Genomic DNA, 12,401 nt, shown 5'->3' on the forward strand with positions numbered 1-12,401 from the left:
AAGCTGCTAGAAAAGCATTACCACATCTGTCGATCAACACTTCAATCTGTCTGACCTCACATCGCTTTCCATTAACTCTCTTAAGCCCGTTCACCCACTCACACACACACGCACACACACACTCTCCTCTGCCTCCCCAGCCCCCATCTCAGGGATGCTATCCTTTTCACTGGGTTACTCAAATCCTCACAAATGCTGTTCAATTAAAACCTCAGTAAGTGGAACTTAAACCTCCGTTGGACAGCTGGCCAGCAATTACACATGATACAACTGTGGTCATTCTGTCTGCATCGGTATACACTATACTAACAATCACAGTCTGCCGCAAATGTACTTGTCCTGTTCCAATACGCCAGAAAAAGTTTTCTCAAGTGTACACTAAGAAATGTAGAGACGAAGGCTGAGTTAAAGTGAAATTAAGTAGCTCAACTATCTGTAACATAATATTCATAGAGTATAGGTTGTTCTGTTTATCTAGCTTGAAGGAATCTTTGCTTTAAATTCTATTACCCCAGTTTAATTGCCAAATTCAAAGGAATTCTTTTCAGAGCATCTCTGCAGTAGTCCCTACAGAGGGCTGCAGAAAGCCAGTGCTTGCTAAACTAGCTTGGACAGATCAGGTCAGATCACCCTGCGGCAACTCTGGATGCCAGTTCATGTGCCAATCCCAGCTCGATGGAGGCACCCAAACTGCCCCTGAGAACAAATTAGTGAAAGACCACATGAGACGTTCACTGTGGTGACGAATGTCAAATCTGGGAGTCCTTTTCCCCTTTTAGTAAGTTAAAGGCTTTCTTTGTATTTTGTCTAGACTTACTGTGTACAATTTATTCAGCGAGCTAGTGCCTATTTTTAGAGCTAATGCTGCCGTTGTGATGAAGGATCACTGCTCATGACAGTACACCACAGTACCTCTGTGGTCAGAGGAGTTTCTAACGCTCTGTCGATCAGAGTATTTGTCTTCCCCTCTGCCACTGTGCTCCCTAGATGCAGTATGTGAGCTGTAGTTTGGGAGAGGTCAGTTGTCTGAGCTGAAACTCCTGTACAGCCAGGGTGGACTCTGGAGGCTTCATTATGGTATGGCATCATTGATTGCCAAAGCCTCGTCCCGATCAGGGCTGAAAGGACGGACAGAACAAAACCAATAATTTTAATTGTGTGTATGTGTGTTTCTGTGTGTGTAAGTTCTGCAGTTTTCTTTTCTGCTACTGTTAATAAGGGAAGTAGGATTAAGTGTGTTACGTTTCCACAGCTTATTTTTACAGCTGTTTGCTTTTGTTCACAGTACAGCTGTTGGGCTACATGGTGAATCAGAATCTTAATATTGTTGTCCTCAAGTCTATTATTTTCCTTTTCTGTCTGCTCACTCCTGGAGAGGTGGTATTGGTGAATTTTACTCCGCTGTAGTCGTGATCAGTGAAACACACATATTTGGCTGTATATCTACATCTCCTCTTCCTCCCCCGCACATTGAATGAAGTGCAGGGCCCTATCAGTGCTCTGCATTCACTCACAGTGATTGAGCGTCTGAGAGGGATTTTAGCAGCTCAGTAGATTTTTGGTTAACCACAAATCAGGCACTTAATCAAAGCAAGGAGGGGAAGGCCACGACACAAGGGAGGACATTGAGATAATATGTGGAGTGGGAGGAGATGGATTTCTTTTCTTTACACCGAGATTTGCTCAGCACTGCTATCTAACAACCAGCTACTGAGTCCTACACTAACAATGGGAACTGATAGGATTTGGTTTTCAGGTCTTGTTTGATTGTTTCCCTCTGCATTGATGCAAAAATTACTTTTTTATCACAAGAGAACAGTCGTGCATTGGCTTGAGCAAATTCTGAGTCACCCTTCTGCGTGCACCCTAAACACAATCTCACTAATTAGCAATTTAATAGCAGCACACTAAGGCATTATGTAAAGATCGCGGTTTCTTATTTTTAGTTCAGCATCCTTTATAACTGATTTATCTTGTGACTAAGAATGAATGGGAGTTTATTCCAAATTTGTTCCAACAGACTCTGATGAATGAACACAAAGCAGCTCATAGTTCAGGCCAGTATTATTCCAATGATCGTGTTGAGAGAAGAATTGTTAAAAGTGTGTCAGCATTTGTTCAGACTGACTTTGACTCTGGGTTCACTAGCAGGCCAGGAGGCAGTGTGTCCTTTGCGGTGCAATTTGATGTGGCATGCAAGTTAAAACTTCAGTAATGACAAAAACACAGAGATAGTTAATGGGGCATGAGTGGCATGCAGATGAAACACCTCCCCTTCAGCAATGTCATGACTGCACTGCAGGGGTGTTACATGTTAAGTGGGTACATGTGGAACAAGGTTGCAGGTTTTGAACAAAAGAGATGTAGAAGGTTTCGCTAATCGTCTTTTCTGTTGACAGCAGTAGGTGTAGACCCTTAAAGTGTCTGTCTCTGTCAGGCACACTCATAGTAACGCCTGCTGATTTTTTTTTTTTTTTTTTTTTTTTTACATACATGTCATTGTGCAGTGATGAGGTGTCTGTCATCTTTAATGGTCCTCTCTTCTTTATCTGTTCTTTTGGTCCTTATTTTTTATTTTCCAGATATAGTCAAAGGGAATGAAACGCATGGTGTCAAGTCTGAAGAAAGTTGGCAGATGTGCCTGTTTTGAATTATTAAATCATAGTAAGTGTGACAGGCATGGGTTATTGGATTGAGCATATTTGTTGCTCACTCTGCTTGGCATATTTTTGTAGCAATTTATAGCTCCTAGTGTGTTTACTAATTGCAAGCCGTCAGTGCATGTTTTGTTGTGTAATTTTTATTTTAGATGTTTTCACAGGACTGTTAAAGTGAATAAAAATTAATTATAGACTGCTGCTGCGTGGTTTGCATCTGGTGGTGGGATTCAGTCCACTGGACAAAATGCCAGAAGGAGCAATATGTGAAAAATGGTCATTGATTCATTTAGGTGATGGATCACTAGTCTGTCAGATGATGCATACTTATATTGATTACTGTACCTTGCATTGCACACCAGTCAATAAATGTGTAGATTTTTCAGACGCAGATAAATCAAGGGTCAACAAAGGAGTTATATGGTGTGGTAATGACAAGACATCAGTCGTCACATGGTTTCAGTAGCCATGAAAAGCCATGGCAGGGTAGTAAAAGCCCCAAAGATATGCTGCATATGTTTTAATAAGACCAGAATTAAGACCAGAATACTTGAATATTAATAGGCATGCCTTAGGCTGGATGTTTCCATATCTAGCTGGGGCTGCTGGATTTTTGTCAGTCTTGTTATGTAGGCTTAGCGTGGATCACAAGACTGACACTGTATCTGTGCAGCCTGAGCTCCTGTCCCTGGCCTCTCCCACTTCTCAGTACCTTCCCCATGTCACGACTCCTGGGGGGCCCTAGAGCACAGGGGAGTGAATTGTGGCATCATGTTTCCATGGCAGTGGTGGCAAGTGTATGAAATGTACCCCGTCGTAAAGAGACTCTGTCAAGATGAGCAAACAGAGATGGCAGAAGGAATGGCATCAGCCCCAACTCTGTTCTCCACCAGCCTGACCCAAAGTGCAGGACATAACCCTGCAAATAAGAGTCCACTGATTTTGCCGCTATGTTTCTGCTGCTGCTGCTGCTGTTGAGATTAATGCAAACATGCATCCAGTGTAATGTTGGTGGCATCCCTTCTAAACTCCTCACTCTGTTTTTGTTGAGAAGGAGCATTTGAAAGGCTCTCTTGATTTCACACTGTGTGCAGAGAGCACACAGTGTGAAATTTAAATCAGATTTCGGTTGAATTAAATCACCTTTCCCCTCAGGGTTCTATTCAGGTCCAGGAGACCAAAAGGTCATAGCTCCAAGAATAGGGCTGTCAGTTAGCAACAGCTTGTTTGCTGGTTTCCTTTGATGGAGGTCGCTTCTTCGACTTCTTTACTATACATGTCTGCTCCTGATGGCATCTGTTTTAATTATCTCCTTGGCACACTAGCTGGTCCACTCAGATAAGCTTCAGTATTATATTACTGGGAGCGGGTGTCTCATCTACTGTCTCTTTAATCTGTAGCCACTGTTGCATTGAGTCCAATTACTGTGGTGTTTACTTTCAACCTCCAACCATTATCATCTTTTTACTATTCACTCTTACCTGCATCTACTCAGCTCACCTAAGAAGGCTTTTATTATTCATCAGATCAGTTTCTAATAGCCAATAATAACAGATGTTATACTGTAGCTGGCTATTCAAGCATCAGCCTGCTACTTTTACTCTTTCTTTCTTAATCAAACAGATTTTGCTTGGTTGACGAATATGCAAGATTAAATAATTTCTTTTAATCACTTACAATAATTTAGTTTATATAAACAAGGCACAGCATCTCAGATATGTCTGTGACCTCCCCCCATCTTTGACATATATTGTCACAGATTAAGTTACATAATGAATATTTCATGGGCAGTTGAACAGACCCACGTGAGAGTCCCCTTTTCTGGGGCCATAGGCTATTGTGAAGTCGTGGCCAGTGAGCATGCAGCTTCCCCCTTTTCTCCTGACAGAATAAACTATATTAAACCACACTGCAGGGTAACAGAAGTACAAAGAACAACACAAAAAATGCACTACCCTTTTCTTAAGAGAGCTGCTGTAAACACAACAGATTTCAATGCCTTGCTCTCTCACGCTGCTGTAGCTCTCTGAATATTCCTCCTCATGGCTTCTCTTCATATCCCTCCCACCACATTCCCTCCCTCTCTCTCTCCTCCCATCTCATGCCTGTGTGCACTGTGCCGCTTTATGCTGAGCACAAGGCATACAGATGTAAGTTTAATCCAGGCAACAGTCAGAGCTGGAGAGTGAATATGAGGTTGCCCTTTTGCTAACATGCAGTAGTACTCAGTAGAATATTCAGTAGCCAGCGCAACTGTCAAGGTGGGCTCAGAGGAGGAGATGAAAACCTCCTGGAACTGTCTGTCGGGTTTTATTCTCTCCATCTCTTTGTGTGGATCTATGCGTTTCCACTCTTAAAGCTGGGAAGCAAGAGGTGTTATCTCTTGCACTGAGCTCAGCTTTAAAAGGAATTTGCAAGACTCTAAATCTGCCTGTCAGCCTCTGATTAATAGATAAAGCAAGAGGAGGACACCCGGATGAATCAAGGAAAAACTTGCGAAGGGAAATTCACACAAACCCTGTTTTTTTGGACTCTGGTTTGTAGAGGATTTTGATTTTTTTTTTTTTTTTTTTTTACTCACTGCATTGTATTGGAACTGCGTTTTATGTATTTTAAGTCTGCAGTGATTGCAAATTTGTTTCTCACACCAGCTGATGCAGATATGCTGTAATGTTGTGGTTGGATTTGGACCTCTTCAGAGAGGATTTTGTTTTCACCTGATCAACAGTACTTCAGTGTTGAAATACATTCTGATCTTCCCTCCCACCCCTCTGCCCTCCTTTTTTTTTCTACTGAACATTGTGAGCTGGTCCGTCACTTTAGTGACTGGGCAGTGATTTCTGTCAGAGGCACAGTTCTTGAGGCTGGATTCGGAGTAATTGCATCCTACAGACTGAACAGTCTAACGCACTTCACTGGATCCACAGACTTTCCACCTCTGGGAATATCTGCCATTGGGACAGACAATCAAAATCCAGGATGCAGGTGTCATTAGTGTGTACGGACCATCGTGGAGGGGTGAGCCGCAACACGGAGGACCGGCTTAACCGACAGAATGCTAACAGCCCCAACACAGGCACTCGCAGCAAGTTCAGAGCAGTGGCAATGGTGGCTCGCAGTCTTGGGCAACTCTCTGTTCAGAGTGTGCCTTCCTCCAGTGAGCAAAGCATGAAGACTGGCATGAAGTATAGGTAGGGCACTTAAGAAATGTTAATCGGTAACTATAAATTTGGCCCATCATATAAAGCTTTTCAAGGAATCTTGAATGGGAGAATTTACCCCATCATGTTATACTATATTTTAACTGATGACCATCAAATACTTTGGCTCATGGTACAATATATCAGAGAGAAGACAGCCTGTTTTTCCACTTTGTCATACACTATTGTGTGTCAGTTTGTCTTCCTCACTCCTTCCTGTCAAAAGTGCCAAACTGCACCTGTTTAAGATTGATGACAGTTAACAGAAGTGCTTCATCATGACAGTAACTAATTAACACATGTCCCCAAACTTTTATTTATCTATCTCAAGTTGGATCTCAAAAACAGCTAGGTCTCTCAAATAAAGCTTTTCAGTTTGTAATTACATCTAGTCTTTGTATTTAAGGGAAATGACTAAGTGGTTGGCATATAATTTGAAATGAGTTAGTGGCAGTTGATCTTTTTCTGTTCTGTGCAGGGGTGATATAAACAAGCAATACAAACAAAGTACAGGAAGCTGCATTTGTTCATCTTTAAAACAACTAATTTGCATTTTCTTATATTAGTCTTCTAAGGGAAAGAACAGTGTTCTCACAAAACCACATTTTTTTCTGTTTACATTGGTCTTACTCTTGAATTTCTTATAGTGTGGGTTTGTGTTGATTATTATCATTGTAGATATTTGTTAAACATATAGCAGAAATAGTCAGATCAGTCACTAAGCCGAAAGCTTTATAAGTCAGTTGTCACTATTAGAGTCATCTTTTTGTCATATTAAAGAGCCTCTTTAAGTGGAATGAGAACAAACATTGACACTTTGCATAATGATAGCTTTTGTCCATGACATTGTACATTGACGTGATGGTGCATTGAATATTTATCCCACCCCTTCAATCAGCTGATTACTGATTACTGCTCGATTACAACTCTGCTGCTTTCATCCTGCCAGGGTGGATAAAAGGTTTTTTATTTTATTTAAGGAAAATTATATCGCCTGTTTGTGTGCAGACACCCCAAGGGACATGAAGACTAATGACTAATGATGTTTTATCTAACATACCCCATATTTAACATTAAAGCAGAGGTTTACATCCAGAAGAATATTTGTAACAAAATGCAAATGTCTTCTATTCGTGTGGCGAATTATTCAAATTACTCAGGCTTTTATATAAGGGCTGAAAAAAGAGCAAAGAACGATTATGAAGTATCTTTTAAGCATATTGAGGTGCTGTGGGTAGAGGAGTGAATGCCAAATTGAACGGTAGTGGAGCACAACAAATATATAGGTAGTATCAGTGAGGAAATAAAAAAACATAATTTGCAGCATGGTAAGGTAGTAACATTATGATCTGCAGCAAGCTCGCTATTAACGCAATGTATCTGCTTTGCAGTGCAGACTTTATTTAGTCTGTCAGGGTTATGCTATTTTGCAATAATAACCTGCTGTCCGTATATATTCCCTCAACTTCTCACTAAAGATAATTGTATGGCATGAAATATTAATTTAAAAGAACATGTCCTTCCCCAAAACAAAGTCGCAAGCATTACAGTATAAATATTTACAGTAAGTTTTCAATCATGCTCCAGCCAGCAACTTCATCTTGTGTTGTATGAAAATATTGATTACCATTGTAACATTCATCATTGTTTGCAGCCTTGATTTGAGTAGCAGTGTTACCATGGTATACCGTCTCTTTACTAAAAGGCGCTGCTAGTCATTGTGATGGAAAATGAATACGACTGAGCAGACTTTTTGGAGTGGGATGTACTCATATTTGCTTTGGCAGCATTATCAGTTTATCAGAGACTAATGAAGAGCCGTAATCAAGCGCTTGTAAGCTGTTTTCTTGTTTTATGGCTTTATTGTTTATATATTCTACTTTTTCACCATTACATTATAATCAGAAGGACAAAATTTTTCATTTGGTATTTGTATTATGATCTTTATGGGATTGTCATTCAAGTGGTAAATGACTGGATTAACTGACTGCTAATTTTTAAATCAGCAGTTTATCCTTTCAAGCCCTAAACCTAAAGAAGAGACAAGTGCAAGGTGACGTTGTGTCTTTACAATAGAATGATTTTTCTTTTTCTTTTTTAGACTGAGAAATTAACACTGGGCTTGATTTAAGGAAACACATGACCCATCTTCATTGCTCTTGTCTCTCACATCACAATCCTTTGCATCTGATTTGCTAGCGGCAGGCTCGCCATGTTGGCACACTGTCATTATTGAAGCTAATGATATTGAATGAGTAAAATCATTTTCAGCTCGGACGCCAGCGGCTGTTTGTGTTCTTTGCTTCTGCTGTGTAGTCCAAAGTACATAGCGGGCTCTGTGTTTGTGAACCAGGCTTGTATCTGATGTAAACTGAAGGTAATGCAGCTCTAAATGCAGCATGAGGCCTCAGAGATTCATGCACTGAGGGCACAACGTACTGTTTGTGGTTTTTAAGAATAAGAATGAAAGGGAAGGAAGGAGAGAGTGAAAGAGAGAAAGGGAGAGTGCTAAGGTTAATGTTGGCGTAGACGCTATGCCCAAGAGGAAGTAGGCTGGAGTGATCTGTGTTCATGTCAGTGTTTTTCAGATGTGCCTCTTGGAGTTGAATCTTGCCAGCCCTTTAACATGGCCGTGTATTTCTCTTCTAATCCCTGAACACAAGAATTTTTTTTTTCTCTGTTAAATTCTGTTTGAATGTTTCATTTTGCTTTGTTGACAATTGAAGTGGTTTGTGGTTTTATAACTGTGCCCCAAAAGAATACAGTGAAGGCTGTCTTATCCAATCCACCCTACAAAACTTTCCACGATTATCCACGGTGCAGAATAGCAGTGTGAAATTCAGATCAGCCTCATTTGCATATAGTCTTCTCTTTTTCCTTGAATGGAGAGATTGAATCAAGACTGTCAGTTTACATCTATTGGTGTGGATACATGTTAGGCTAAAAGTGACCTCACCCACAAGGCCAAGGAAACCATCAAAGTGAACGTCTTTTCGAGGTGCAGAGGGATTGCGGCAGTTCTAGTGGGCTGCCTCGCCGCAGACTGAGCTGTTCTGTAATGTGACCCTGGGTCTGCATGGCCTGACTGGTTAAAATCATCAAGTTCGACTGTGAGAACCCGCACCTCCTCCAAGGAATGATTAAATGGCTTCAGTCAGGACTGAATTAATGATGCACACAAAATGGCCTATGATTATGTAAAGTAGTCTTGCTCAAGGAATTGAAGAATATCTGTGAGATTGGGAAGGCAGCGCAGGTGGGGAGTCAATCCTATAAGACCCCTGCTTTTCACAGTCCGTTATAAACTCTTCTCTCAAACTACCAAACCCAGGGAGGGTCTTGAGGGAATTATTCCCATTTACTTTGCTCAAGCGTAGCAAATGAACTGCTGCAAAGTAACGCTGAGGTGAATAAGTTTGAATACATATCACATTTCAGTTGGTATGCCATTTTTTTGTGCTTCGTGCAGACTAAAGCCCTCCACAAACTGCTGTGGAAGACATTTGTGTTTGAGATTTTTTTTTTGGTCAAAGCACTGCAATGTTCTTTGCTACACGTTGTATCAGCTACAAAAAAAAAAATCTGCTTGGTTGCACTCAGTATCGTTTACTGCAGTGGCCGTGTAAATCAGAGTTGACTCACCTCCTCCCCTAGCGTAAATCTACAAGTAACTCGTCTTAGCCCAGACTGTCAGTAGGATTCCTCACATCTCTGGAGGTCCACTTTTGGTTGTAGAGTTGACAGTGAGTCACAGTCCCAGTAAATAGCTACTGGCAGTGTTGTATAAGTGGATGGCATTTAAATCCCACCACAGTGTTGTGTGAGGTTGTGATGTATCATTATCAATGACTGAGATAATACACAACTTAAATAACCCCCCCCCCCCCCACCCCCAGTTGTCTTTGTGTAGTGCACCTTGAAGTTGGGTGATGTAACAGATGGCAGAAATAACAATGAGAGAAGCTTGAGGAGAGTGTCAAAGATTTACAAATTAAACTTGCAACACTTACACATTAATTAACAGTGTACAGGTTTAATGTTAGCCTGTGTTGTTTCCTGTTTCCTTGTTTCGGGACGAAAACCGAATTGATGGTGCTTGACGGTCGGAATATGTTTTTCCCGTCTGAGGGAATTTTTAAGAAGGATGAAACTGAGCATCGATTTTCCAGTATTTTCTTACACAAATGCAAAAGCATGTATCACTCAGGCTTGGGTGACAAAAGCTGTGGGTGTGAGATTTGGGGCGTCATGAGAGTGGGTGCATGCTGGGACGTTTTCCTGCATTCTGAGGGCTCTCTTCATCAGGGAGCCAGCTTTCCACAGCCTGCACTCCCCCTTGAAACATGAATCATAAATAGACCATGGTAGTTGAACAGAACGCACATACAGCAGCACTCGTTTGGCCACTCTGATGTAAATACTAAGACTCATCCACAGCAGAGATTTCAAGCCACAGTAGCCACTTAAGGTACCATCTTAAATGTGCACAGAACATTTGCCATCTGTTTGCTCTGGGCATGTGGAGAGAAATTGCCAAACGGTGGGATGGTTCATTTATTGATGTAGGCTTGTCTTTCACTGTATGCACCAAGGTTTTGTCTGTGTTTGTGTATACGAGAGCGAGTGAGATGGGGGGTTGTTGTGGAGCATCTTGCCTATGTGTCTATAAGCGTGTCTGCATGTGAGAGACACACTTGTGTTATGTTGAAGGAGAATACGAAGACAGCTGTTCTTTCTTTGCCTCACTGATAGAGTTTAATTAGAGCCTCTGTGTGTGTGTGTGTGTGTCTTAGCACCACTCGTTTCTCTCTGCATGTTATTTTCTTAAATGCTCTAGAAATAGCCTAGATTTATTAATTCTGTTGTACACTGACAAGAGGAGTCAAGTCCTTAATTCACTCAGTATCTGCGTTGGAGTTGGTCAGTTTGTACCGTTTCATACTGCATGTGTACAGGAATTTCATTTAACTCTTTGCATTTCATAACATTTTCCTTAAGGGTTATATATGATTGGTGGGCTTAGTATAACACTGCTAAAATATAGATTTAGTCCAAAGTTTGACATTTAAGTGCACATGTGCTATATACAAGGTTATTGAAAACTGCCACACAAGACTTTTCTGCTTACAGATTCAGCTTTATAAATGAGCGCTGAATCGACAGACTTGTTTTGACAAAGAAATTTGTATTTAGCTTTTCTTTCTGCGTGAGAAGCTTTTGAACTGAATGTTACATAATGTGTAAGTCAGTGATGTAAAAAAAAAAAATAGAAGAAGCACAAATAGAAGTGAGGCCTCAGCTTACTTAAGAAATAGACTAGAGCACAGGCCAGCGGGGAAAAATCCCATCTACCCCGCAACATCATGCTTAGTCATGTGTATTATAAATATTTAACCTCTTCATTTTTTAATCAGGCAGATGGGCCAGTTTTCTCTAAACTGATACAGTGCCCAATGCAATCTCCTTTTCATTAACAAGTTTACTTACAGGCCTGTTGGTACAGTTTGGGCTTTCTGTGTTTCTAACCCCGATTAGCTTATTTGTGATTTTCATTATTGATTGATTTGTTGATTTATTTTTGTAATTTTTGTTTTAGTCTATAAAATATCAGAAAATTGTGAAAAACATCCATCATAATTTCTCAAAGCCCAACATGACATCTACAAATGTCTAGGTTTGTCTGACCAGTAGTCCAAAACTAGAAAATATTCAAATTTAAGAAGAAAAAAACAGAGAATTTTGTAAGAAAGAAAAAAAAACTGACTCAAAACAACTGATTTTCAAAATAGTTGCTGACTAATTTTCTCAATCGATTTATTGTTGCAGTTCTGTTTGTGCTTTTGTTTGCAACCTTCTTTTAATGCATCAAGTTCAGATCATTTGTTACCTTCAAAGACATTTACTCCTTTTTTTCCATCAAATTTAAGATTAGAAAATAACATTCAGTCTGTTGGCATTATCTGTGAATACACTGTCAGTATCCTTTGGCTACGATACTCAGTTTAAATGGACGTCACAATGTTAGAGCTCGAAGATACAGGAAAAGAACCATTGCAAAGATTTGGAATCCCTCACAGGTTCTTGTCCCTCTAGTCCCTCCCTTGCTCTTCTCCAACATATAGCAAAAGATTTTCCATCCCTGTAGGCGCTGGCAGATTTATCCCCAGACAAGCCTCTGAAAATGCCCGAGAAGAAAAACAAATTCAGCCTCAGGAAAACCCTCTGAGCCCACAATCTGTTTTGAGGGAAAAAAATAAACTGCCATTGACAACTGTCTTAAAGTGCTTCAATGCCAATGGCTCTACGTTTCTGGCTGCTGTATGTATGAAGCTGTTTCCATACTCAGAATGAAATAACATTTGACATTGTGTTCTCAGGCTGCTGTCACATACTGAACACCAGCACACAGTGTACAACTGAGCCCTGTGTTGAGTTTAAAGGAATACTTCCACATTTTGGGAAATATGTTTATCTGCTTTCTTGCCGAGAGCTAGATGAGAAGATCAAGTCCACTCTCATATATGTGCATTACTAATAAAGCTAG

At 40.5% G+C, this 12,401-nt stretch overlaps 1 protein-coding gene across 3 annotated transcripts in view; it reads left to right on the top strand.

The window, feature by feature from the left end:
- Window positions 1–12,401, top strand: part of kcnab2a (potassium voltage-gated channel, shaker-related subfamily, beta member 2 a) — an 80,507-nt gene that overhangs the window by 46,087 nt on the left and 22,019 nt on the right. Inside the window, exon 1 of one of the 3 annotated variants that reach the window (XM_041033832.1) lies at window positions 5,637–5,848. The exons of the other annotated variants lie outside the window; for them this stretch is intronic. Coding sequence (XP_040889766.1) covers window positions 5,637–5,848 — 212 coding nt within the window. Of the gene's footprint in view, window positions 1–5,636; window positions 5,849–12,401 lie in introns of those variants that run through there. 3 annotated transcript variants of the gene reach the window in all.

Source organism: Toxotes jaculatrix, chromosome 3 (assembly GCF_017976425.1).
Source record: "Toxotes jaculatrix isolate fToxJac2 chromosome 3, fToxJac2.pri, whole genome shotgun sequence".
Taxonomy (NCBI): Eukaryota; Metazoa; Chordata; class Actinopteri; family Toxotidae; genus Toxotes; species Toxotes jaculatrix.